This window comes from Ciona intestinalis, unplaced genomic scaffold, assembly GCF_000224145.3.
Source record: "Ciona intestinalis unplaced genomic scaffold, KH HT000177.2, whole genome shotgun sequence".
NCBI classification, from domain to species: domain Eukaryota; kingdom Metazoa; phylum Chordata; class Ascidiacea; order Phlebobranchia; family Cionidae; genus Ciona; species Ciona intestinalis.
This window is the reverse complement of record NW_004190499.2, coordinates 112544-136792: the sequence shown is the minus strand read 5'-3', so window position 1 is coordinate 136792 and position 24249 is coordinate 112544. Positions and strand designations below refer to the sequence as shown.

The 24249-nt window shown below is 38.8% G+C and overlaps 6 protein-coding genes across 6 annotated transcripts in view; all 6 read right to left on the bottom strand.

Moving 5' to 3' along the window:
- The window catches only part of LOC100179299 (solute carrier family 22 member 15-like), a 6718-nt gene extending 2618 nt beyond the window's left edge, over positions 1 to 4100 (bottom strand). Inside the window, exons 1-7 of the mRNA XM_002121149.4 lie at positions 3904 to 4100; positions 3461 to 3559; positions 2343 to 2472; positions 1950 to 2114; positions 1343 to 1478; positions 770 to 870; positions 214 to 322 (exon numbers count right to left, since the gene is read on the bottom strand). Coding sequence (XP_002121185.1) covers positions 214 to 322; positions 770 to 870; positions 1343 to 1478; positions 1950 to 2114; positions 2343 to 2472; positions 3461 to 3559; positions 3904 to 3987 — 824 coding nt within the window. The 5' untranslated portion in view covers positions 3988 to 4100. The remainder of the gene's footprint in view (positions 1 to 213; positions 323 to 769; positions 871 to 1342; positions 1479 to 1949; positions 2115 to 2342; positions 2473 to 3460; positions 3560 to 3903) is intronic.
- Positions 4101 to 4440: 340 nt separating this feature from the next.
- On the bottom strand, positions 4441 to 10758 carry fz3/6 (frizzled receptor). The gene is given in 12 exon segments (NM_001078255.1): positions 4441 to 5158; positions 5464 to 5663; positions 5963 to 6095; positions 6371 to 6506; positions 6775 to 6893; positions 7321 to 7422; positions 7873 to 8055; positions 8745 to 8847; positions 8971 to 9082; positions 9364 to 9525; positions 9729 to 9871; positions 10205 to 10758. Coding segments are annotated over 12 exon segments (2433 nt in total). The 5' UTR covers positions 10730 to 10758; the 3' UTR covers positions 4441 to 4643.
- Positions 10759 to 12600: 1842 nt separating this feature from the next.
- LOC100183298 lies at positions 12601 to 14291 on the bottom strand. The gene is made up of 4 exons (XM_002121014.5): positions 14137 to 14291; positions 13555 to 13719; positions 13208 to 13314; positions 12601 to 13031 (listed from the first exon to the last, which is right to left on the bottom strand). The coding sequence occupies exons 1-4, from the start codon at positions 14223 to 14225 to the stop codon at positions 12892 to 12894; spliced, it is 501 nt and encodes a 166-aa protein (XP_002121050.1). The 5' UTR covers positions 14226 to 14291; the 3' UTR covers positions 12601 to 12891.
- A 405-nt stretch (positions 14292 to 14696) lies between these two features.
- LOC100185661 (ADP-ribosylation factor GTPase-activating protein 3-like) lies at positions 14697 to 18355 on the bottom strand. Its single transcript, XM_026839250.1, has 8 exons — positions 18233 to 18355; positions 17893 to 18029; positions 17528 to 17659; positions 16807 to 16932; positions 15767 to 15895; positions 15449 to 15551; positions 15082 to 15273; positions 14697 to 14828 (listed from the first exon to the last, which is right to left on the bottom strand). Exons 1-8 carry the CDS (start codon positions 18329 to 18331, stop codon positions 14814 to 14816), a joined length of 933 nt encoding a protein of 310 aa, XP_026695051.1. The 5' UTR covers positions 18332 to 18355; the 3' UTR covers positions 14697 to 14813.
- LOC101243169 (mitotic-spindle organizing protein 2B-like) overlaps positions 18352 to 24249 on the bottom strand; it is a 15785-nt gene continuing 9887 nt past the window's right edge. Inside the window, exon 2 of the mRNA XM_026839251.1 lies at positions 18352 to 19139. Within this exon, the coding sequence (XP_026695052.1) occupies positions 18707 to 19132 (426 nt within the window). The 5' untranslated portion in view covers positions 19133 to 19139 and the 3' untranslated portion in view covers positions 18352 to 18706. The remainder of the gene's footprint in view (positions 19140 to 24249) is intronic.
- Positions 20927 to 24249, bottom strand: part of LOC100177352 (catalase-like) — an 8074-nt gene continuing 4751 nt past the window's right edge. Inside the window, exons 9-14 of the mRNA XM_026839245.1 lie at positions 23731 to 23787; positions 23096 to 23248; positions 22407 to 22554; positions 22005 to 22162; positions 21376 to 21483; positions 20927 to 21314 (exon numbers count right to left, since the gene is read on the bottom strand). Coding sequence (XP_026695046.1) covers positions 21234 to 21314; positions 21376 to 21483; positions 22005 to 22162; positions 22407 to 22554; positions 23096 to 23248; positions 23731 to 23787 — 705 coding nt within the window. The 3' untranslated portion in view covers positions 20927 to 21233. The remainder of the gene's footprint in view (positions 21315 to 21375; positions 21484 to 22004; positions 22163 to 22406; positions 22555 to 23095; positions 23249 to 23730; positions 23788 to 24249) is intronic.

The following is a 24249-nucleotide window of genomic DNA, read 5'->3' as shown; positions in this document are numbered from 1 at the left end:
TCAGACTTGCAGCTCCCATGGTGAGCCCGTAATATACCAAGGAGCATGTGAACCTGGAAGATTTATTAATTGGATTGGAAAAAATATTTATAAAACATTTTTATTCAAAAATTTGAAGAAACATTTTAAAATTCTATATAATAATTCACTTGTAAAACAGAGAACTAGATATCGCAACTTCAGTTTCAAAGGATTTATAATTTAATTACTTACCAAATATACACTGAGGCAAGCAACCACTTTGCGAGTATTTTGTATCGGAAGAAATCAGCGAGTGTGTGCGTACGTGAAGTGTCTCGTTCAGCAGGTGTTAGGTGGATGTCTGAGGGTGATTGATAATGTTTAATTAACCACTACTATAGGTGTGTTTGGTGGGAGGATAATTAAATATCCTTCAATAAACAGGACTTTGCAATGCTGCTGGACAAGCGGAGCCGGGAAACAAACTATTCGCACATTTCATTAAGATGTGTGTAACAGTCAGAGTGTTGGGGTCATGGGGAAAGTTTGGACAAAGACTCAGTCTAACAACACATGTATAATACAGAATGCAGAGGCAGTATACAAACCGCCAAATAACCCCCAATACCCCCCTTCACCCCTATATTAACCCCCCACCTCCATCTCCCCCCCAATACCCCCCTTCACCCCTATATTAACCCCCCACCTGCCATCTCCCCCCCAATACCCCCCGTCACCCCTATATTAACCCCCCACCTCCATCTTCCCCCCCAATACCCCCTTCACCCCTATATTAACCCCCCCCCACCTCCATCTTCTCTTCCGTTCCTCCTCGCGAACATCTTCAACATCTTCTCGGCTTCCTCAGTTTTGCCCGTGGAATATAACCACCGGGGGGATTCCGGAAGGCTGAGCAAATAATATTCTTTATGATGTCATACTTTTATTTTACCTCAATTAATCTAAATAAAAAAAATTATAATTTTACCCAAACAATGTATTTTATTTTAATGTAATTCATTTTATTTCAACATTATGCAATTTTTTTTATTTCTATTTAATGTAGTTTCAATAAAGTTTTTTATTTAAACCCAGTGTCCATAATCGTGATTGATGGATCAATGTTGACAAGTGACATTGATTGATGGGTTGGTACCTCGTGTGGTGGGTGGGTACGATAGCGAAGACCAAATTAATTGAAACAATAAAGAGATGGGAATTAGCGCAAATCGACAGTTGTTAAAACACACTTTGGGTAAAAACTGCTTGAATTTCAAATAAAAGTGAGGTTGTTGAACTTATGGTAGAATATAAATTATCATATTTATTCAAAACAATTAACATTAATTTTCTGATAAAAACAATCCCTATTATGACTCACAATAATATTAACAGTGGCAACATTGCAATAAACATCCCCCCTGTGATGTAACAAACAACCCTCCATTGTTGAACCAGGTAACCAATCAGAGCAAGGAGCATGATTCCGACCGAGAAACAACACGAGTAGAATAAACCTGGTGATTGGAGGTTATTAGGGGTTGATGGCCGCTGATATAATAATAATATTATCACGGGTGTAATGTTATAGATGTCGGGGGTCACATGTTACCCAACTATTACAACAAGGATGACATCATGTGTTTTAGCAACCAGTTTTAAACCAAAAAGAAGCATGCTGTTTGGGGTCTATACAAGCAAGTAGATGATTTTTAAATAATTCACTTTATGCTTTTGTTATTAATTTACCATTTGTTGAGGAAACAATTATAAAATGAAACAACAACAATATCATCCTGTTTATCTTTAAACATCTGGTTCATCAGGTGGCATTAGTACTGAGTGTTGGGGGGATTTTTGTGAATTAGTGCAATAAAAACATTGTTAAAAAAGTTTTCCCTTCCAAAAAAATTCTAATCTGGTTCACCCCCACAAACCCATGAGCGACACACACCAACTCTGGCATAAATATCTGCTACACAACCCACCAACAACTGCCCATGTAGACTTCCCCAGGAACTCTGACATGGTAACGAACGCCGACGATGAGGTCGCCCCCACGAACACCCCGGTTAAAAACCTCGTGGCTGCGAAAGTTTCCCAACATTGACAGAAACCGGAGCAAATCCCGCAGATACCCGTCACCCCACCACCTGTTTATAAGGATTGGGGGTTAATGCCCATGCTTACTGGTGCATGAACATAGGTTGACATTAGGGGAAACCGGGTGCCATGTTGCCCCAGTTTTTAAATAAGTGTCACATCCCGTTAGGTTTCCATACAAGCAAGCAGAGCTAGTTTGGCATAAAGTTACTAGTGCCTGGATGACATCATATATGTTTACCACCCCAAGCTTCAAACATTCGATAAAACAAACTAACCAATCAACAACACGGGTCTTCTTCCATAGACATCCGCTACTTGTCCAAAACAAAAGCATCCAACCATGAAACCGACCATCAACAAACTTTGCGTCAACTCTACCACCCATGGTTTGTCATAAAGATTAAACTACAACAATAATTATCTTTTTTATCCTCGCATAGCAGGGCAACTACAGTTGTTATAACACGGATGTTCTGTTTCATTCACCTCCTGCCCACTTACAAGTTACCACGTATGTAACTTATTTATCCTCGCATGGCGGGGCAACTACAGTTGTTATAACACGGATGTTCTGTTTCATACACCTCATGCCCGCTTACAAGTTACCACGTATGTAACTTATTTATCCTCGCATGGCGGGGCAACTACAGTTGTTATAACACGGATGTTCTGTTTCATTCACCTCCTGCCCGCTTACAAGTTACCACGTATGTAACTTATTTATCCTCGCATGGCGGGGCAACTACAGTTGTTATAACACGGATGTTCTGTTTCATACACCTCATGCCCGCTTACAAGTTACCACGTATGTAACTTATTTATCCTCGCATGGCGGGGCAACTACAGTTGTTATAACACGGATGTTCTGTTTCATTCACCTCCTGCCCGCTTACAAGTTACCACGTATGTAACTTATTTATCCTCGCATGGCGGGGCAACTACAGTTGTTATAACACGGATGTTCTGTTTCATACACCTCATGCCCGCTTACAAGTTACCACGTATGTAACTTATTTATCCTCGCATGGCGGGGTAACGACAGTCGTTATAACACGGATGTTCTGTTTCATACACCTCGTGCCCACTTACAAGTTACCACGTATGTAACTTATTTATCCTCGCATGGCGGGGCAACTACAGGCGTTATAACACGGGTGTTCTGTTTCATACACCTCATACCTGCTTACGAGTTACCACATATGTAATTTTGTGGGTGATGGTTTTCTGTATGGCTGATATTTTGGACAACCCATTAGTAATCAAAGGGTTGGAGCAATTGCCGTTCGTGTTTTGCCCGAAGACACACGATGGTAGCAGCATCAAGCCTCAAACTCATGACCCCTAGTCTGCTATCGCGTCGGACTTCTTTAACAACATAGAAACAATATAATACCTCTGTTACAATGGTGGTGAGGTTTTGTTCGTTAGGAATCGTAGTGTTGGGCGTCGCTCCAACCAACACCATTAACACTAGTTGACCAGCAGCTATAAACTGTAATAAAGTGTTTCTGTGTAATTTAGTAATGAATAAGTCGAACAATAATATTCTATTCTGTATGTGTAAGTTTGCACCGGGTGACACGCCATGGGACCTAGGATTTAGGGGTTTTCTATCAACATTCATAGACCTGTAATAAAGATTTATTTATGTAATTATTATACATATATTTATATTGCCACTAAATTTAAATTAAAAAAAAATAACAAAGCCAATGTATCTCATTAAGGCACCAACACTCAGTAATACCTTAAGCCAACAATGTTTGCAACCCATACAATAAACCTAAAGCTACATAATTGCAACGTTAACCACAAAACACACACTAATATACTTACATTGCACATAAATAACAGCATTGCAAGAAAACATTGGTATCTTCCAAAGTTACCAACTAATTTAAAAGCAGATTCGGCGTCCATTTTATATAAATAACAAACGATATTGCAACAAACCAAAATTTTAAACTAGCTCAAAAGTTCCAAAACAGCTGATGTTTGAAAATTATCAAAACAAAGAGATTCAAACGAGACTCTCTCACTCACTAACTTCCTCTTGTTAGTTTCTTTATTAAATACGAGAGAACCTGTAACTCAGCTGTAACTGCTTTTCGGTGTAAAAAAAATATATAATTTCCGTTTTAAGTTTTGAAAAACTAATTATTTAAAAACTGTTACAAGTATTTAGGACTCCAACTTTTTTTACCCATAGTTTTGTCTCGTAAATTTGAACTCTTGTCCCAAATGACTGCTGGTTTACCCTTGGCAAAAACACCAAACATTTGGTACATTTAGTACTTTTGCCAAAATCGCCATTTTCTAAAAACCTAAAAAACGACGTCACGTATGACGTCATGCACCACACACACGACGTAATAGAATCTATTTAATGGCACAGTGGAACAATTTATGATTTGGTGAATTTTGCGTTTTCGAAAACCTTTCTTTTAGTACGATTTCTATGGTTACTCATGCACAGTAGGTTGAACACAATGACTTCAAGGGGTTAATGACGTCACGGAGGTGATGACGTCACGGGGTAAATGACGTCACTAATAAGTGCGAGCGGGAAATGACTTTTAAACTTCAAGAACTCGACCAGAAGTGTTCGGTTTGGCGAGCGAAAGTTTCGGTTTCCGAGGAATCTCAGGTTTGTTGCGCAACAATGGTGGTGACAGTTCCGTTGTTTTGATGATATCTGGGACAGAACGTGTCGCATCGCTTCGAGAAATCGAAAGTTGTTTCTTTACCACATCAGGTCTCCCTGGTTGTGATGTCACAGAGCTTTGGGGGCGTGTTACGTCGCTTAACGAGCGCGATTGTGAACTTATGACATCATCAATTCTATTGTTACGCTCCATCTTTATAGGAACGGGCTTGTTTATGACATCATCCACTTCTCTATTGTTTTCCCCCTCATCAGGGTTATGGGTGAGGGGTAAGGGGTGGCCCTGATTATGTCGCCGACGCCCCACCACTCTCCTTCCTTTATTTTTATGAGATTCGTATTCCAAAACTTTGGCCAAAGTCGATTCTGACCGACTTGATAACGTGGAGTCAGTTGATGTCATATCCTCCCATAATTCCTGGCGGGCTGCAAACAAAATTTTAATTTATGAACATTTAATTTATATATGTAACATTTAATTTATATATATATACATACTAAAACGTAAGCTTAATTTATCTCTTCTTATAGAATAGCGAAAATCAAACTAATTGAAACATCGAATAGAAGGGAATGAGCAACAAATAAAAGTCCTTAAAACACTATGGGTAAAAAGTTTAAAAACTATTCGTCAAATAAATGTGTGGTTGCTAAAGCGAAAGTGTATAAGAGGGCGTCACAAATTCAAAAAATAAAAAACGATTCAAAAAATAGATAAAAAAGTCACATACCTCTTGCCCTTGATGATGTCATAGCTTCCGCAGCGGCGATTGACGCGGAGGACCCCTGGAAACCCCCTAACCCCCCAAATATGACATCACTGTGTTTGGATTGTTGTTTACGAACAGCATCGCGAGCATGGGGTCCGTTGTTGGAGTCGTTGAGTAGTTGGGTTTGTGTGACACTTAGTGGGTTGCCATCGTCCATACATCTGCGTATGCCATACAACATGATAATATTATATTATAAACTTAGGCCTAAGCAGATATTTATAATATTTATCTCTATTTATCTAAGTATATAATTTATCTTCCAGATACCAAAGAACTAAGAAGTAGCTTAAACCGTGAAATGGGATACAACGACAAAACAAAAGTTGTTAAAACACGCTTACAACTAAGTCGCTACAGCAACAAACAAATAACGAGCCATTTATGTTTAATTATTTCTATGTTAGACTAACATTGGGAAGAAAGTTTACATAAATGCGCAATATATGACGTTACTCACCGTTGCTTAGTGACGGCCTCCTTCCACGACGCCATCGTCTTCTTACTAGCCACCCAAAACAAAGGGGGTAACGCCACTATCAACGTCATGATGTATTTCATACAGAATATAAAAACTCCTGGTAGGGGATTCCCTGCAAGTGGTGATGCCATTAGAACACTTGTGATGTCTTAACATTACTTTTATTTATCTTATCTAATGCGGTAGCGAATATTAAATTAATTAAAACAAAGAAGAGAAAGAGAATTAGCAGCAAAACGACAGTCGTTAAAATACGCTATGGGTGAAAACTACTTGAGAAAAGTGTAAAATAAGAGCTTGGCTGCTAAACCTAACATACAATAAACTCACAGTGAGTTGTGGTTAATTAAAACTAATTAAAATGAATTGGAGAAAATGTAAACATACCTTGTGCTAGTTGTGCCACCGGGTGCGGTAGGTTGGGGCACGGCACCCCGTACCGGCCACAGTTTCGAACAAACCAAGCCGACTCCCACGACTTTCGGTTCGAATCTTCGATCGCGTAAATCGCAATTAACGCCAACTGTAATTGTGAATGGATGTAGCTTGTTCATTTTTGTAAGGACAGTCGTTATAACACGAGTTTTTGTTATATACATCTCGTACCCGCTTACAAGTTACCACGTATCTAACTTTGTGGGTGATTGTTTTTATGTATGGCTGATAATTTGGGAAACCCATTAGTGACCACTGGGTTGGAGCAATTGACGTTAAGCGTCTTGCCCAAAGACACATACGCCACAATGGCAGCAACTAGCCTTGTGTGTAAATAATTCTACCACCACACCCACCTGTGGTAGAATATACAGAATACTGAAGACCCCGATTCTCAGCATAAACTTTGCGAGTTTCTTCTTGTTTGTTTCATCATCATGAAGACTCTTGCGCACGCGGTTCAAACAAATGAAGCCTGTGATGTCATAATGAATTTTTGAGTAATAGATCAACAAAGAGAAGGAAGCAAAACAACAATCGTTGAAACACGCTACGAGTAAAACTACTTTATTAAAAGTGTCAAATAAAACCATGGCTGTTAAACCCAGGATACAAATGTTGAACCCAAGTAATGTATAGTAACGTCACACATGATGTTATCGCTGCCATTATTTGAACAACAATGTTTGTTGTGTGATGTCATAATGAACTTAGAGATAAGGTCGATTGTTTGCTCACAAACATCGTGAAGTGTTGCCAGCTATAAATCACCAGTGTTGACACGGATATTCTGGTTTTCATTTTATATGGGTAAGGCCTTTGTTCGAAGATTTAGGCCAGAGTTCCCTAATTACCCCAACACCCAACAATGTTACTGTGTTCAAGACACAAATAATTCCCACCAGTTAGTAGCACGAACATCCCAACCAACAAATAGAACGACATCGGTAGCAGAAGTAAAAACCGAAGTCCATCGCTGTCGTATAATCCAACGAAACAAACACCTGTGATGTAATAAGCCGTTTATATGATGTCATAATACTTTATTAATGAACTTCGCACATAAGCACCCTAGGTGTTGGGACCTCACTCATATAGAACAGAATACGCAAGTAGTGAAGCAACTCTGGCCCTTAATCCTGGATCCTTCACAAAAACCTCACCCATATAGAACAGAACAAAAAGTATTTATTGTGACGCAACATTTGCATAGAATGGACTAGAACACATGACATAGCTGCAGTTTATGACGTCACAAACACTAAATAATTAATCAGAGTATCCGGTGCAAGCGATAATGGAACAAAATGTTGTTTATCTGTTCGAATACGAAAGTGAAAATCAAATTAATTGAAACAACGAAGAGAGAAGAACCAACAATACAACAGTCTTTAAAACACTAAACCCCGCTAAACCCATAATATAAACCTATATTGAGTTAACAACCCAATCACCTGCAATATTATCTCCTTCAATCTTTCCTGTTGTAACCACAACCATAGTTTGAACAGCAGGAATCCCCCATGCCAACCCATGATAATAGAGATGGTGTTTCTCAATTGCTTCGCTTCCCCATTTAAACCCCGCTGCAAGCAACCACGTTACGGTGAGAATCAACCACCAGATGGTGCCATTCACTGTGGACATGAAAATCATATATTAGGTGAAAAAACACACATTTCAGGACCATTGTGGTCGGCACCATGTTTGAATGAAAATCCTGTCGTATACATCAGCTGTTCCTATTAAACATTGTAACGTTTTACTGTACATGTTATTATTTCTTTAAACATCATATAGTAAAGATCAAATTAATCAAAACAATAAGGAGAAGGAAATCGGCAGCAAAAGGACAGTTGTTGGAACAAGCTATGGATAAAAGGTGTAGGAAAGAGCTTGAGTTAATATATATATTGAACAGTCATAGAAATAATATACTACTGTGACATCACAATGTAACATATTGAGCATTGTTTATCATGACAAACCAAAGATAATGTTTGTTTGTTCTTTTACACGAGATTAGTTTCATAAACATTGAGTGTCATTGACCTCCAGACAAGGTTTATCAGCCACATCTTATCAACACTTTATCTGCCTGCTGTGCGCTAAGTCGCAATATTTAGATTTTTAAAAACCATGTGTTGTTGATTCATTTAGATGGATACATCAGTTTTACTTTGGGTTAACGACAACTTTGGGTGAACGACCCAACTCTGGTCTATGCTGTATTTGGCCATGTTAGTAGCACCCTGGGTGTTGGGGTAATGAGCCAACCGTGGCCTAAACCCCTGGCCCCCACACAACCCCCTCCCCCATAACTCACCTGTGAAGAAGTAGAGTATCATGAACACGATCGTACACGCCCGATCCCTCGGGCCCTCCACCACCACAGCCCCCTGTATCACTATATTGTTCTCGTCCATTATCTAATAATCAATAATTTAATTATCAAATATTTATGATGTCACAACGGTCAAATATTTATGATGTCACAACGGTCAAATATTTATGATGTCACAATGGTCAAATATTAATGACATCATAATTACCTCATGCTTGCAAGCTACATCGGACCCCAACGCGAAACCAACGAGGAAAATAACGGAGATGACAAAATAAGCGGCAGCATAGAAAACAATCGGCCGTTCTGGGTATCGGAACCTACGAATATTGTTAATTATCATGACTTTAATTATTGTTTGTTCATTATGATGTCATATTTAGATAATGACATATAATGGAACCTCTTGATAAACCACCGCATAGGTTGGATCGTGTATACCCTGCTAGGATTCATCAACGCATATTTATATTACATGCAATTAGATACAATTTGTCGGATGACTTTTGTTTTAATTTGATTTTTACATACCCTGAACTTTTGTGTTCAAATATATTTTTTATATGACATCATAATCGTACAAAGTTATGACATCACACACCTGTTTGTATCAATAGCGAACGTGAACAACACGAACGACGTCACCAACGCACATAACGATGCGAGGACGCATATTATGTATCGGACCAACATCAACTCATCATCACCCATGTACATATTTGGGCATGGGGCCCCGCAACCCTGCATTCCCAGGAAAGTGTATCTGTGGGGTAAGAATCATATTTATTAATAATGTAATAACAACCAAAATTAATAATATATTAACGATAATTAATATATGAACCTTCTATTTGAATATGAGATCTAGGTGAAATATATCTTGTGGGAAACTATTGGTTGATTTAAACTTGTTATATATTTCATATCACTTGGTCCTCACTATTAATATAATATGTGATGACTCACCCAGGCTCATTGGGTGGGGCTGTCAGCTGGGCGGGGCATCGTAAACCATATTCGCCCGGATATTTCGTAACGTTGTCGATTTCCTGGTTGTTTTGCGACAATGCTGGGGTAATGACATCATCACCGCTCAATGGGATGCAAACCTGGAAGGGTGACATCATTAATTACGTAATCATGTCGTTACTACTAAATAAGGTCACTACATATGTTGGTAACAATATTACCGACTTATTTTCACTTTTCCTCTTGACAAGAAAGATTTTAAAATCTTTGTTGATTATTGAGGTAAAAAAATTGGGGGAAATTGCCAGCAAGGTGTGAGTAAGATGTTCAGGTAAAGCCTGGATTCTTTGGACAGATTTAACACAAACGCAATTAACAGCAAAATTATCTTTACTTTAAAAGTTTTGGATCGAAAACTAAAACCATCTTCAGTGTTTTCACAAGCGATGTTAATAATTATTTCCAAACCTCACCTCCCCATCCCCCAACAATGCTTCCCCCCACACCAACCACGAACTTCGACTAACAACCATCTTGCCCCACGTGTCACTTCCTGTGTCAACCATTTTGCCCCCGTTTTGTGGAGGGAAATTATCGCAATGTAACCTCTGGGGCCAAATTATCCCAAAAGCTTCGACAACTTCAGCGCAATCATCGAACACCACTTCGCACAGGGAACGACACGGTGGGACCACACCGCCCCCCATGCACGCCGGCGAGAACACCGAACACAGGAATAATTCTAAATATCTCGAACATGAAGTCGATAACAACGGATGAAGCAAACTCAACGATATTTCGACTTCAGATTCAGAAGCGTCGTTGTTAAAGTTTGGGAATGTAGTTTCGTTATAAATCCATTTTATTCCTTTGTTTCTTTCATTGTCGTTCCGTAAACACATGGGTAAGGTGACGGGCCGACATTGTGGGTGAACGTTAGATGTTGAAACTTCCGATATGACGCAACATAAGATAATTATCCCAAGTTTAATATCCATATTTGGCAAGTTAATATTACGTCATCACCTATGTTATTGATCTAACCTAAGAAACAATGAAGTTAGTGCCAACTTACCCCGCACACCATCTTACCCCATAAACCATCTTACCCCATGTACCATCTTACCTCACAAACCATCTTACCCCACAAACCGTCTTACCCCACAAACCATCTTACCCCACAAACCATCTTACCCCATAAACCATCTTACCCCATGTACCATCTTACCCCACAAACCATCTTACCCCACGAACCATCTTACCCCACCACCTTTCAACAATTGACAATTAACCAAGCGCGCGACTTCGCGTGAAAGGATTGTTACGTCACAAACCCCATTCACCTACAATGGTGTGGAACAAACGCACATTCTAACATAATAATCGAAACTTCGCTCCATACTTCAAACTTTGAGTGCCCTCTATGACGAAACAACCCTGCTGTGACGTCACAACCGCACATTCAATTACCGCGTAATCCCCGCGTAAGCCGCGACGATAGTTAAAGATGTTTTCGCCTTCGGGCTCCAAACAACAATATATAGTGTTGGAAATCAAAACTTCGCGCAAACTTTTCAACCAACCAACTGTAATATGTAGAAAGCACAAGCGAGGTTGTGGATCCAACTTACAATAAACAAAGTTAGTTAATTAAAACACAAAGATAATTTGATTCAGAATCTTTATTGTGGGTTAAGCAACCACGATTTATTTGACATTCCAGTAGTTTTTATCATAGCGGATTTTAACGACTGTTATTTTGCTGCTAATTTCCTCCTCTTCATTTTGATTATTTTGATTTTCTTTACTGCATTCTAAGGTAAATAAAACGCATTATGTTAAGCGGAAGCAACTTTAACAAATTCTTTAAATTTCCCTCGAGACAATTAATCGAATATTCGCGTAGTCTTAATGGACAAACAAGATCATTGTGACGTTTGTTCTATTATGACGAAAACATGGCTTTAACCGCGCATTGTTACGACATAATTAATCACAATAATCCGGATTATCCAAAAGTCGCAATTAACTAAAAGCGTTCAACGCGATAATAGAAGCTGCAGCGTTTTACAACCCTGGCTCTCTGTGACGTCATAAACCCTGCCTTATAGTAAGAACAAACTGCATTATGACGTACAATGCTAACACACAAGCGGGCGCCATCGAAGCGTGACATCATGAATAATTAACGAACGCCAGAAGTTTTTCGCGTCACACAATCTCTTTTAATTGTTACGTAACAATATAATCTCTTGATCCCATTGACCACCTGCTGAGGCCATTATGACGTAACATTCACACCATTGTTACGAGATAAAGGAACTTGTTCTTAACAAGATTTACAGAATATTTCAAATACCTTTGCTTACTGGACCGTTACACGACGTCATACATACGTAACAAACACTTCATAACTTGAATTGTTCGAACACAACTGACTATCCTTACCCCACACAGACCATTATGACATCACAATCACGATGTGTTCCAACGTTCCACAACTGTTAAGACACAAAAGGTCTGGAGTGTTGACTTTAGCGCGAAAGAAAAAGGCGTTCGCTGTCTCTCGTCGCCCTTTCTATTCAACATGTTACGTCACAATGCTGTTTATGACGCATTAACAATATTTTACAATCATCCTCTGTGACGTAATAATAACTTCATTGTCAATATTTTATTTCACGCTAAACTTTTTTTATGACGTCACAAGCGTGCCGTTATAATGACGTCACAGACATGTCTTTATATAGCGCGCGTTCTTCAGCCACGCGCCCAACCGACAATTACGAAACCTCAGCAATTATAATGAGCGTCTACTTACGACTCCACCTGTTATTACACACGAGTAAATACAAAAACAAATAATTCAAGTTTTTTAATTAGTTTACTCATTAGCGACACCTAGGTAAATGATTCATTGTAGCGTGGGGTAGGATGGTACATAGAGTATGGGGTAAGATGGGATGCCATTAGCACATAATATACCGTATTTACTGATCTTATTTTCAAAAAATTAACAACGCCATTTTGGGGGGTGAGGTTATAAATTCTGTAAATAATCTTTGTTTACTAAGGGGCGATACAGAGAGTGAAAACATGTACCATCTTACCCCAACCTACTACACACAAAAATAACATAAATACTGCAATAATAGAAATCTTAATCAAGTTTTCGGTTTGTAGTTATCCCGTTTTCATCCTCTAATATCGACTCAACTCGTGCTCGATCAAGCTTGTCCAAATGATCGCCGGGGTTACGGTTATTGGTGTAGGGGGGCACAAGGGCTTCGAATCGGAGTGCTGGGTGAAGATATAATGTTTTATTTGACTCGGGGGTGTTTGTACAACTTTGTGGGCGATCACGAGTTACCACAGATGTAACTTTGCATGTGACCCCAACAGATGATGTATAAGTTACATTCATTCACCCAATAAATAAATCTACATATTTCTAAATAAGTTAACATCCCCCCCACCTTTAAGCGAAGTGGGCTGACAAGATATCAGATGTTTAACTTCATGCGCTCGCATGGCTTGGTATTGAAGTCGCATCACTCGTATTCTGTTGCGTGCTTCTGCTGCTCTGTGATGTCATAATAACAATTGTTGGTAACAATGAGAACTTACACATTATGATGTAACAAAAACATACATTATACAACAGCGAAGATTAAATAAAACAACGAAGAGAATTAGCAAATTAGTCGTTAAAACACACTTGGCAAAGAACAAACTTTGGGGCAATAATCCAAGTCGTATTCGCTGTTCTTTATCACACAGACAAACAAAACATTTTAAACCAGAAACATAAAGTTGGTATTACTTTAATTGACCAATGAGGTTGCTGTGTTTCTGTCGATCGATTTCCATCTCATTATTCATACGCGGCGTCGAGTTCTTTTGTTTTTGAATCAAATCTTTGACGCGTTTCTGTGTCAAGTCAACCGTGTCCTGGATCTCTTTAGGGGGTTCCTCGTACGCCAAGTACCTGGGGTGTTGGGGGGTTTGATTGGGGTTATTGGCCCAACATTGATGCTGTCGCTAACTTTGTTTCAACAACCATGATATCACAATGCCGACAGTGATTATTCTACCATTGTGAACCACAATCCACAACATGGGTAGCAACCACAAGCCTCGAACCCGTACCCGCTTGACTGGCACTGCAGCAAAATATTTTGCTTGTAGTCCAGAGGTTACGAATTCAAGGCTCGGCGATGCTACGATATGATGATGTTTCGTTGCATAGAAGATGAAACATCGGTCGTTTAAGATCATTAAACAAACTATTTCCAGAAATATTTTCCACATTTACAAAAAAAAAAACTACAAGTTCTACAAAAGCATACAAACATAGAAACCACATAAACATAGAAACCACACATCATAGAAACAACATACCCACCTCGATCTTTGTTGTGCCCCCATCTTCTTTAACTGCTGGGGGGACTTTTTGGTCCAATTTTTCGGTTTGCCCCTCGACTCCACCCCCATTGTTTAAGAATTAAAACTAACTTTAACCAAAACCTTTTACATGGAATGATTACAACACATAAGTTTTTTTACCCAACACAACAGTTAAAACTTATAAAAACATTGGCATTTGGGGGGTAAATTCAGTTTATACGTTAATTATATGCTGCAACTTATCATAAATACCTAAGCGTTTCTTTTACGCTTTACTACCTTATACGACAACAATATAAACCTAACTTTTAAACGATATTTTTATATTTTACAAAAAAATCCTTTTTTGGTAAATTTTGCGTCATCGGTTTCTATGGTAACAACTAGTGACGCGTGTCGTCTTACAACGGATGATCGGTGGTCGGATTTAAAATGGGGACAACATTTATTGCCGCGGTTTCGATATTATTTATTTGTACGACATCAAAACGTACTACGTCATAGGTGACGACATCAACAAGCCCCACGTCATAAATGACGTCATCAACACGCAAAACGTCAGTTACAGATATTTTATTCCAACATTGAATATCTACACAACTTGTTATTGCACTGGGACAAACTGCAACGCCTGTTACTGCTGAAGGCACGTCAACCACTCCCCACTCTACTGCATTAACCATATCTATCCTGGGGAGAAATAGTCTTCACATTAATCTAAAGGAATTTATAAGCTGATAATAATAATTTCTGCAAAAAAACAACTAATTCTACAAAATGTAAATTTGTGGGTGATTATTTTTATGTATGGTTGATAATTTATTCAAATCCATTAGTGACCACTGGGTTTGAGTAATTGTTGTTAAGTGTTTTGCCCAAGGACACATACGCTCACAATGGTAGCATCACATATGCCACCCATGTATGTTACCACCGATACTACCTGGATGGAACTTGCGATCCCAGATGCGATACTCGATAACTTCCCAGCCACACTTTTCACCCCCTCCTTCACCCCGTCCTTGATATCCGAAACATCGGGCACGTGGTTACTTTGTGGGGGTCGATCGTAAAACTCATCACTAGATATCGCTGTTGAGTTCTTGAACTTTCGTAACCTTTGGCCTTCAGATGCCTGGGGGTTTAAAGAAGTTTTTTTAACAATTTTTTTTTAAGTTTTGTAAGACATTAATGTTTCATGCACCTTGTGTCTGCTACAAGTTACAATGCGTTGATAATAAATACTTTGTTAATTTTACCCTAATACACTTACAAAGTTACAATGGTAATAAACAAAACAAAATACAAACTTCCGATTGCGTTCCAAACAACATTTCCGATGAAACAGATTTGTTGTTACGCATATTGTTGGGTAAGGGTTGACTGTCGTACGTTATGGTTGGTTTCGTGGGTCTGGGGGGAATATATGGTTATTGTGAATAAATGACATAAGTTATCACTTGGAAAAATCAGATATTAAATAAAACAACTAAGAGAAGGGAATTAGCAGCAAAACAACAGTTGGTGGGTAAAAGTATGAAATGGTTCTTAACATGCATTTTTTACAATCTTGTAAAACAAAGATTTAACTTTTCCCTGTGTATGTCCGACAAGATATATTCAACAACCTGTTGTTGTTCCCCGATTCTGACTTTGATCCAGTGTTGCCAGTTGAAAATGTTGACATTTGGTCAACACTGCTCCCGGAAAACTTTTTCCTCGCAATCTCGTCTTCTGGATCACTTTCCCACCTACTCCTGGAACATAAAAACAAGTTTCAACAATTCGTGGATTTATTTTGAAAATAAAACAAAACTCAGGAAATATAAAGAATATATGCGCCAAATATCAGGGGTAGTTTGGGGTGGAAGGGGGGTTTCAGGAGTTTGGGATGATGTTGCGTTGTAACATGGGTGTGGTGGGGTGATAAGGGGGTTAAACCATGGGGTTAATATGCCAAATATAACGGGGTGGTTCGAGGGAGACGGGAGCAAATATAGGTTTGGGTGGGAGTTTGTAATGTTGGCGTGTAATATGCGAGTTCAAGTGTAAGTAGATGCTATGGGGGGGATTAGGTGTAATGTGGGGGGGGGTTGTAGTTAGCATTTTAAAACAAAATGATTGCAAAGTTTAGATTCATCGCACAAAGCAGCCGTTAATCCTAAAGTGTTTAAAGAACCATAAGCGGGGTGGAAGTGGTGTGGGGTAATGTATTGAATATATGGGGTACGTCAGGGGTAAATAGGGGGGTACATGGGTTGATGTGGGGGTGCAATTGCAGTTTAAGTAATAAACTAAAAACAAAAAGGTGTCCAACTATTTGTATTATTAAATATAAAATTGTTGATCTTACAATTTTGTGGTTTTATAAATACCATGGATTTGGTACGAGGGATGTTATATAGGACACACATGGTGGTTCGGGATGTTTTGTTGGAAATTAATTTTGTTTTGCACCAAATTGGGTGTTGTTGGTGACACAAGGTATTTCGTAAACTGGAACATTTTGTAGAAAAATATTCAAAATTTGAAACAAAACGATAAAAACAAATTTGATGTAAATTTTCACACAAGAATCAAAATATTTTGCAAACGATAAAACTTTAATAATTTAGACAGAATAACAAACATATAATATTAAACTACATCATGTGGGGGACTTTATTACTTTGGGGAGGAAAAAAATGCGTCGTAAAAAGTGTCGTTGTTGTCCTCATAGCGCCCTTTCCTGGCAGGTTTGGTGGTCGGGTTGGTTTGGTCGATCGTCATCATGTTCAAGGAATGTGAAACACCGCTGTGGGGGGGAGGGGTTAGTTGAGTGGGAATGAAGATATATAATAATGTAATGTATATACGTATTATTTTATTATTTTTGAACCCAACGAATGGTTAAGTTTGGTGAAAAAGTTTAGTATCAAGTTAAACAGAGATTATTGAAAAATCTTACAAATATTAAGAATAAATTAGAGTTAGTACTCATAAACATAAAGCAAATCGATCCTATAAGCAAGGTGTTTGCATAATCCCCCAAGCTGGCATAAATCTGGAAGCCTAACCCGGAATCCTAATCATACCACCCCACCACTACTAACCCACCGTGCGCCCCTCCAACTCTAACCCCCTTTAAACTCACCTTACCCCTACTAACCCACCCTGCCCCCACTACACCCCCCCTTTTTAACGAGTTCGCAGATCCGATGATGGAGTCCTGTAGGTCAAGAATGGGGAGTTGCACACAGTAGAGTCGGAACATGAATAAAGAACTTACTATCGCTAGCACGTCACTTCCGAACGTACAAGGATGTTGGGGTAATGGGCCAAATCTGGCCTAAATCCCAGGTCCATACGGACATCACCCATACAGAATAGAATACACCCCATCAACCCACCCGGTCCTCCCCATCCCCATCCCCAGCCTCTCCGCTTGTTCCTTCCGCTTCCCGTCCATCCGACTTATACGAGCATCGTTCTGTTTCTCCTTCGTTTCAATGTCGCGGTACGCCAATCGTAACGATTCCTTGCTGTGGTGGAAAACAACTTATTAGTGATCACTGAGATGGAGCAATTGCTGTTAAGTGCCCAAAGACCTGTGTATCTATCAGTATTAAACTCGGTATTCTTCACTTATGAGGCAAGCATTTATTATGACGTTTAGTTGCTCCCAATGTGGTGGCAGCAGCGTTAGTTAAAACCGGACTCGGTGTGTAGTTACCCATGTTGTTTAGAAAACCCATAAATAACCACCCCCACCCACCTAACTGGTTCATTCATCGATTCATTATTTTCAACTTTAGATTTCGAACTATCCAGAATCTCGGCCGTTTTCTCTAGTTTTTCAAAATCAGCTTTGGTTACTTTATGAGCACCAAGACCACTTTTCTTCGCTCCTAGGCTGTGGAACAACAAAAGTTATTTTAGAAACATAATGTATTTATAAAATATCCAGGATTACTTTTTTTTATTTTGAAACCTTTTTAAAGTAATTTTTAGTAATATATATAGTTTTGTTATTTATTAAACATTGTTTAATTTATTTATTCTTTTCAAAATTGTATATTTCAAAACAAAGTTATCCAAATTATGACATCACAAACCCCTTTCTTTGCATTCTTCTTAGTGATTGTTGACTTGGTCGTGGTCAAACGCACAGAACTTGCTGGAACGGCATGTATGGTCGACAGGTTTTCACTCATTGTTTATTAAACCTACGATTCTAGAAATACCGTACAAAATATTTATATTACAAGAACAAGATTCCTTTATTCGAATGAATTTTATAAACACCAGGTCGCAGTATCACCATCTATAAAACTATAACAGTGGCAAATAGAAGGCATTGCGAAAATGGATCGAACTAATGACCAGTTTCAATACTCGTTGCGCACATTTTCGATCCCGTGTTGTAAGAAATGGAAGCACAAGAAAACATTACAAACAAATGTAGTTATAGTGAAAATAAGGCATTGTGTAAGACGACCAAAACATCCTGATTGCAGCGGGCATTTTCTTTCACAAATCTATGAAACAAACGTACAATGGAAGCATTAAAACAAATAAATTTCACAAAATCATTTTTTCTTCGTTCTTTGCTCTGATGCGCTCGACCTTGCCCCAACTTTCGATGAAACTTTTTTAACATTCTTACTTTCACCACTAGATGTCACTCTTGGCTTTGGTTGCGATTTCGAAACTTCCACGTTCGGTTTCGATTTCTTTTCAACAGAGTTTAATTTTTCGTCTGAATTTTTTTCTGGTATTATTTTCGGATCTTTTGCCGCAGGTTTTGAATATTTCGAGTGAGAAGTTACTTCCTTCAAGACTTCTAACACAGCTTTGGGGTGAATGTCCATGTGTAGAAGGTCAAGTAGGATCTTAAACACCTGTGGGTCGACGGTTAATCCCCCATAGTAACACAACTCCCATAAATCTGTTTCCTCGGGGCCTAATATGTTATTTCTATGAACAGATGATGCCACTGATGCATTGGAAGACATTTTTACACCTGGAACAAAATTAACAAATCTTTATTTTAGGTCTAGTGCCACAAATACGTAAAATTAAGTCCAACGTGAACATATATTTGGCCTAAACGACATCATTAGTTCATAAAGTGCTGACCATATTTTACCCATTTCGGCAACTTAACAAAAAACGCCTCCACTATCATTTGTTCACAATCAATAATAACTTTCAATTGTCTCTTTAATTACGGTAGCAAAGATCAAGAAATAAAAACGATGACGACAAAACAACAGTCGTTAAAACACGCTTACGATTAAAACATATTTACAACTCAACTGAGTCCAATGTTCAACTTGCCAATTATAAATAAAGAGCTTCTCCGTATAACTGACAACTAAGGGACAACAAGTGCTTACACAATAAACAACTATCCACATACCATGATTAATAAAAAAAAACTAGAAAATATTTTTTACGAAAATAAACACACCGCAATTATGACGTCACCAACCGAACAAAGTATTTTCGAATTTTAAGTTTCTAAAATTTTAAGGGAACTTTACGCGCTACTCCTTAACGACCATGTTTAAACATCTTAGTTTCCTCATTTTAGTTAATTAGAAACTTCTTTTCTGTTCCAAACATGCAACATGACCAATGCACATTGTTCCCGTCGTGAAACAACTTTGGTAATTTACGTTTGTCTAACTTTATTCTCGAACAACTTTGTACGGTTGCTAAACGGGATGATATCAAGTATTTACCTGGATATCTAACACATATTAAAACTTATTACAATATTTTGAATTATGCACCGCATGCTCACTGTCGAGTTATAACATGGGTGTCTTCTTATACACCAGACACACATGGTGTATTCATACACCTCATGCTCACTGTCGAGTTATAACATGTGTGTCTTCTTATACACCTGACACACATGGTGTATTCATACACCTCATGCTCACTGTCGAGTTATAACATGGGTGTCTTCTTATACACCAGACACACATGGTGTATTCATACACCTCATGCTCACTGTCGAGTTATAACATGTGTGTCTTCTTATACACCTGACACACATGGTGTATTCATACACCTCATGCTCACTGTCGAGTTATAACATGGGTGTCTTCTTATACACCAGACACACATGGTGTATTCATACACCTTATGCTCACTGTCAAGATATAACACAGGTGTCTTCTTATACACCAGACACACATGGTGTATTCATACACCTCATGCTCACTGTCGAGTTATAACATAAGTGTCTTCTTATACACCAGACACGCATGGTGTATTCATACACCTCATGCTCACTGTCGAGTTATAACATGGGTGTCTTCTCATACACCAGACACACATGGTGTATTCATACACCTTATGCTCACTGTCAAGTTATAACATAAGTGTCTTCTTATACACCAAACACGCATGGTGTATCCGCACACCTAATACCTTTATTTCCTTTGTGTCCTATCTTACCCCACCCTACACGTCCCATCTTACCCCACCCTGCACGTCCCATATTAACCCTCCGTACACGTCTCATCTTACCCCAACCCACATTTCCCATCTTACCCCAACCTACACTTCCCATCTTACCCCAACCTAGTGCACCTACATGATATTAAATCTCAGAAAGGTTTGGCTTTAATTCCGTTTACTTCGTCACAGACAATTCTAACATTTATTTATTCTCTTATTCTTTCAAATCTGGCAAAAACTGACAATTGGTGACCAGTTCACCCGACACCCGAACCCTACTTCCAATACATGAAAGCTTTATTTGTCGCTGGCCAAGCCAACATAACTCCTACATGGATCAGTTATTTACATTTATTGCAATTATTAGATGAAGCAACACAACATTAGTTCAAACATACACAAGCTGAATGATCTGATTACATCTCATGTTAAATATACACAATGATAAACCAATGTAGTTTCCTGCATAAGTTGGTAAGCTAAGTGCTTAATGTGACCATGGTCCCAAAGGAATGAAATTAACTTATTTTACAACTGATTATTTAAGGCAACTTTGGTCAAACTTTGATAAAATTATTTCTGATGACGTTTTTAAAATGATGACGTAATTATATTGATGACGTCATAAAATGATGACGACATTTACATTTTAGCAGCGGCTTTATCGATGACAGCTTGAATCATGGCTCCGAATTCAGGATCTGCCGCCGCAAAGTTGGCGATCTGTAGAAACAACGACGTTAAACAAAGTTAAAAAGTCCATCCGCTAGACGTCGCTACATACCGCACGCTTTTGTAGGAACGGTTGGGCGGCCTTCATATGATTTCCGATGTTTTCCGCCAATCTCTTGCGTTCGGCTTCGTTCAACACTTTACGCCAGAATGTTCCAACCTGCGATGACGTATAGGATGATGACGTAATTAAACCATGACGTAATTTATTAAAACAGTTTTTTTCATAACATAATTACAACGGTGTAAACGTGGGCCTTATAGAAATGCCTTGCCACCGTTACAAAAAATGTTATATACTTGTTCTAATTGTGGCCCTCTGGAATATATTTTAATGAAACCTCCAATATGCAACAGCAAACAGCACATGTACGGGAATCGCTGCGTCGCAATCTATATTTCAAAGTACGCTTACATACTTTTTAACCGTAGCGTGTTTTAAACGACTGTTATTTTGCCGCTAATTCCTTGTTGTTTTAAATAATTTGATCTTTGCCGCCGTTTTTTAAAAAAATAAATAAAACAATAAGTCAAGTTGTTAAAAATTAAGCAAACACGCGTTCGAAGAAACGATACCGCGGAAATTTGATTGTCAACGAACAATAGAGTTAATGTTCCACTATGTCGTCATAACTAAACATAATGACGTAACAAACATAAACATAATGACGTAACAATCACCTGTGTAAAGTTATCGTCATCAGCTGAGTTGTATTTCTTGACGTCAGAAGCTGGTTGTCTGTCAACGTGAAGCGATGTTTGTTTACGAGAAGCTGGGCACGTGTGGGCGCCATCTAGCGGTCCGTTGAAACTGTTCGGGTAATAGTTTGGTGCGCCCTCTACATATATAGGTTGGGATTAGGTGTGTGGTGGCACACAAAGTTACATACGTGATAAATAACATGAGGTGTATGAAACACAACACGTTTGCCGGCCATGCGAGGATAAATTTACAATACATTTAAAACTATTAAAAATACGCCGGACAGTGATACATGCAGCACGTTTCTTCGCACGCACAGAAGTAGTCGTCGGAGCAGCTTTGGCATAAACCCCACATCCTAAATACTTATATATACTTACTTGAGTTGTCAGTAACGCATTGCGGGCCATCCCGTTGGTAATTGTTCACCTTCCCCCCACGAACATTGAACGGGCAGTTGATTGGGATCTGCAGGTAATTGCTACCGAGGCGATGACGATGGGTGTCGGGGTACGAGAACAAGCGACCCTGTAACGAGTGTAACTTGTTTATCCTTGCATGGCTGGGTAACGACACTAGTTTTTATAACACGGGTGTTCTGTTTCATACAGCTCGTGCCCGCTTACAAGTTACCATGTGTGTAACTTTGTGGGTAATTGTTTTATAAATGGCTGACTATTTAGACAACCCATTAGTGGGCACTGGGTTGGAGCAATTACCGTTAAATGTCCAAGGAAATAAACGCCCACAATGGTAGCAGCATGAAGCCATGAACCTTTATATTCTGGTTATTATGCGAGCGTTAATTTAGCCCACAGGGCAGGACGCTCATAATATAATTTACATATTATTCGAACAATGGACGCCCGCGGTCACAAACAACATTTCTTAGAAGTTATAATCATCTATGACGTCACAAGGGTTAAACAACTTCTACGTCGGGTGAGGTCGATTATGGGGTACCAACCTGGAGTTTTTAGTAATGGGCCAACTCTGGTCTAAACCCCAGGTCCCATGGCGTGCCTCACTGTAGGACCGATACACAATATTAATAGTTAAGCTACAATACCTGCAGCATCTTATCGGGGCTGGCTTCGATCCCTGGTACCATGTGTGAAGGTGAGAACGCTATCTGTTCAACTTCAGCGAAATAGTTGGAAGGATTTTCGTTCAAAACCATCTTGCCGACTTGGATGAGCGGGAATTCCCCCTGTGGCCATGTCTGTGGGGAGGTTGTAATATATTCTATAAATGATGTAACTTGTTCATCCTCACATGGCGGGGCAACGACGGTTGTTATAACACAGGTGTTCTGTTTCATACACCTCGTGCCCGCTTACGAGTTACCACGTATGTAACTTATTTATCCTTGCATGGCAAAGTACGACAGTTATTAGAATAATGAACCATGACGTCACAATGACATAGCGTCTACGTTTCTTGGGATAATCGTGCAAAACGCGATTACCGAAACCAACAAACATTTATACGTGACAAACAACATCACGCGCATGCATTATGACGTCATAATCCTGCATGTCGGGGTTAAGTTCGGTCACCGCGAGCAACCATGCGTAAACCACGTGATATATTGTGTTGCACAACAAAAAGTTAAACAATAAAAATAATTTTTTTTTTAAATCGCATTTTTTTAATATTAATTTATGGGAAACACTGGAAACATTAAATCTGGCAACACTGCACCTTGGTAAGGTCGAAGGGATTCCATTTGTGTGTGGTGGCTTGTTGGTAAGTCATCACCTGCAAACAATCACAAGTATTTCAACTTTTACAAAGATTGCAGAAACAAATAAACTGCACAAATAAGTCAGTATGTGACTATATTACTGTGGGGTAAGATGGAATACTGTTAGCACATTATATCGAATATTTCGTAATTGTGTTTTGACAATACAGTTGCGATATGTATATCTCTGTAAATATGCTTTGTTTACAGTTAAATAGGATGACAAAAAAGAAAAAAAGATGTTCCATCTTACCCCAATCTACTGTACCATCGTACCCCAATCTACTGCACAGTACAAAGTCATTATGATGTTATAAATAAACCCCTATGACATCACAATGAGCCAGCACTTTTAGTGTTGTTATTGCCAAGTGCTTTCAATTCAAACAGATTGTGATGTCATAACAGTAGAAGTTTTAATTTATTTTATTTAAACATTTGCAACCCACTGTAAGGTTTAACAGCCACGTTTTAAC

Excerpts from the sequence above, each read along its gene's own strand:
- LOC100183298 (XM_002121014.5), bottom strand. The coding sequence starts at position 14,225 with ATGGGGGTGGAGTCGAGGGGCAAACCGAAAAATTGGACCAAAAAGTCC. Across the intron at positions 13,720-14,136 it reads GGGGCACAACAAAGATCGAG|GTACTTGGCGTACGAGGAAC; the intron begins GTGGGTATGTTG and ends CCAACACCCCAG. Across the intron at positions 13,032-13,207 it reads TCAGCCCACTTCGCTTAAAG|CACTCCGATTCGAAGCCCTT; the intron begins GTGGGGGGGATG and ends ATCTTCACCCAG.
- LOC100185661 (XM_026839250.1), bottom strand. The coding sequence starts at position 18,331 with ATGAGTGAAAACCTGTCGACCATACATGCCGTTCCAGCAAGTTCTGTG. Across the intron at positions 18,030-18,232 it reads AGAAGAATGCAAAGAAAGGG|CTAGGAGCGAAGAAAAGTGG; the intron begins GTTTGTGATGTC and ends TTGTTCCACAGC. Across the intron at positions 15,552-15,766 it reads GAATCGGGGAACAACAACAG|ACCCACGAAACCAACCATAA; the intron begins GTTGTTGAATAT and ends TATTCCCCCCAG.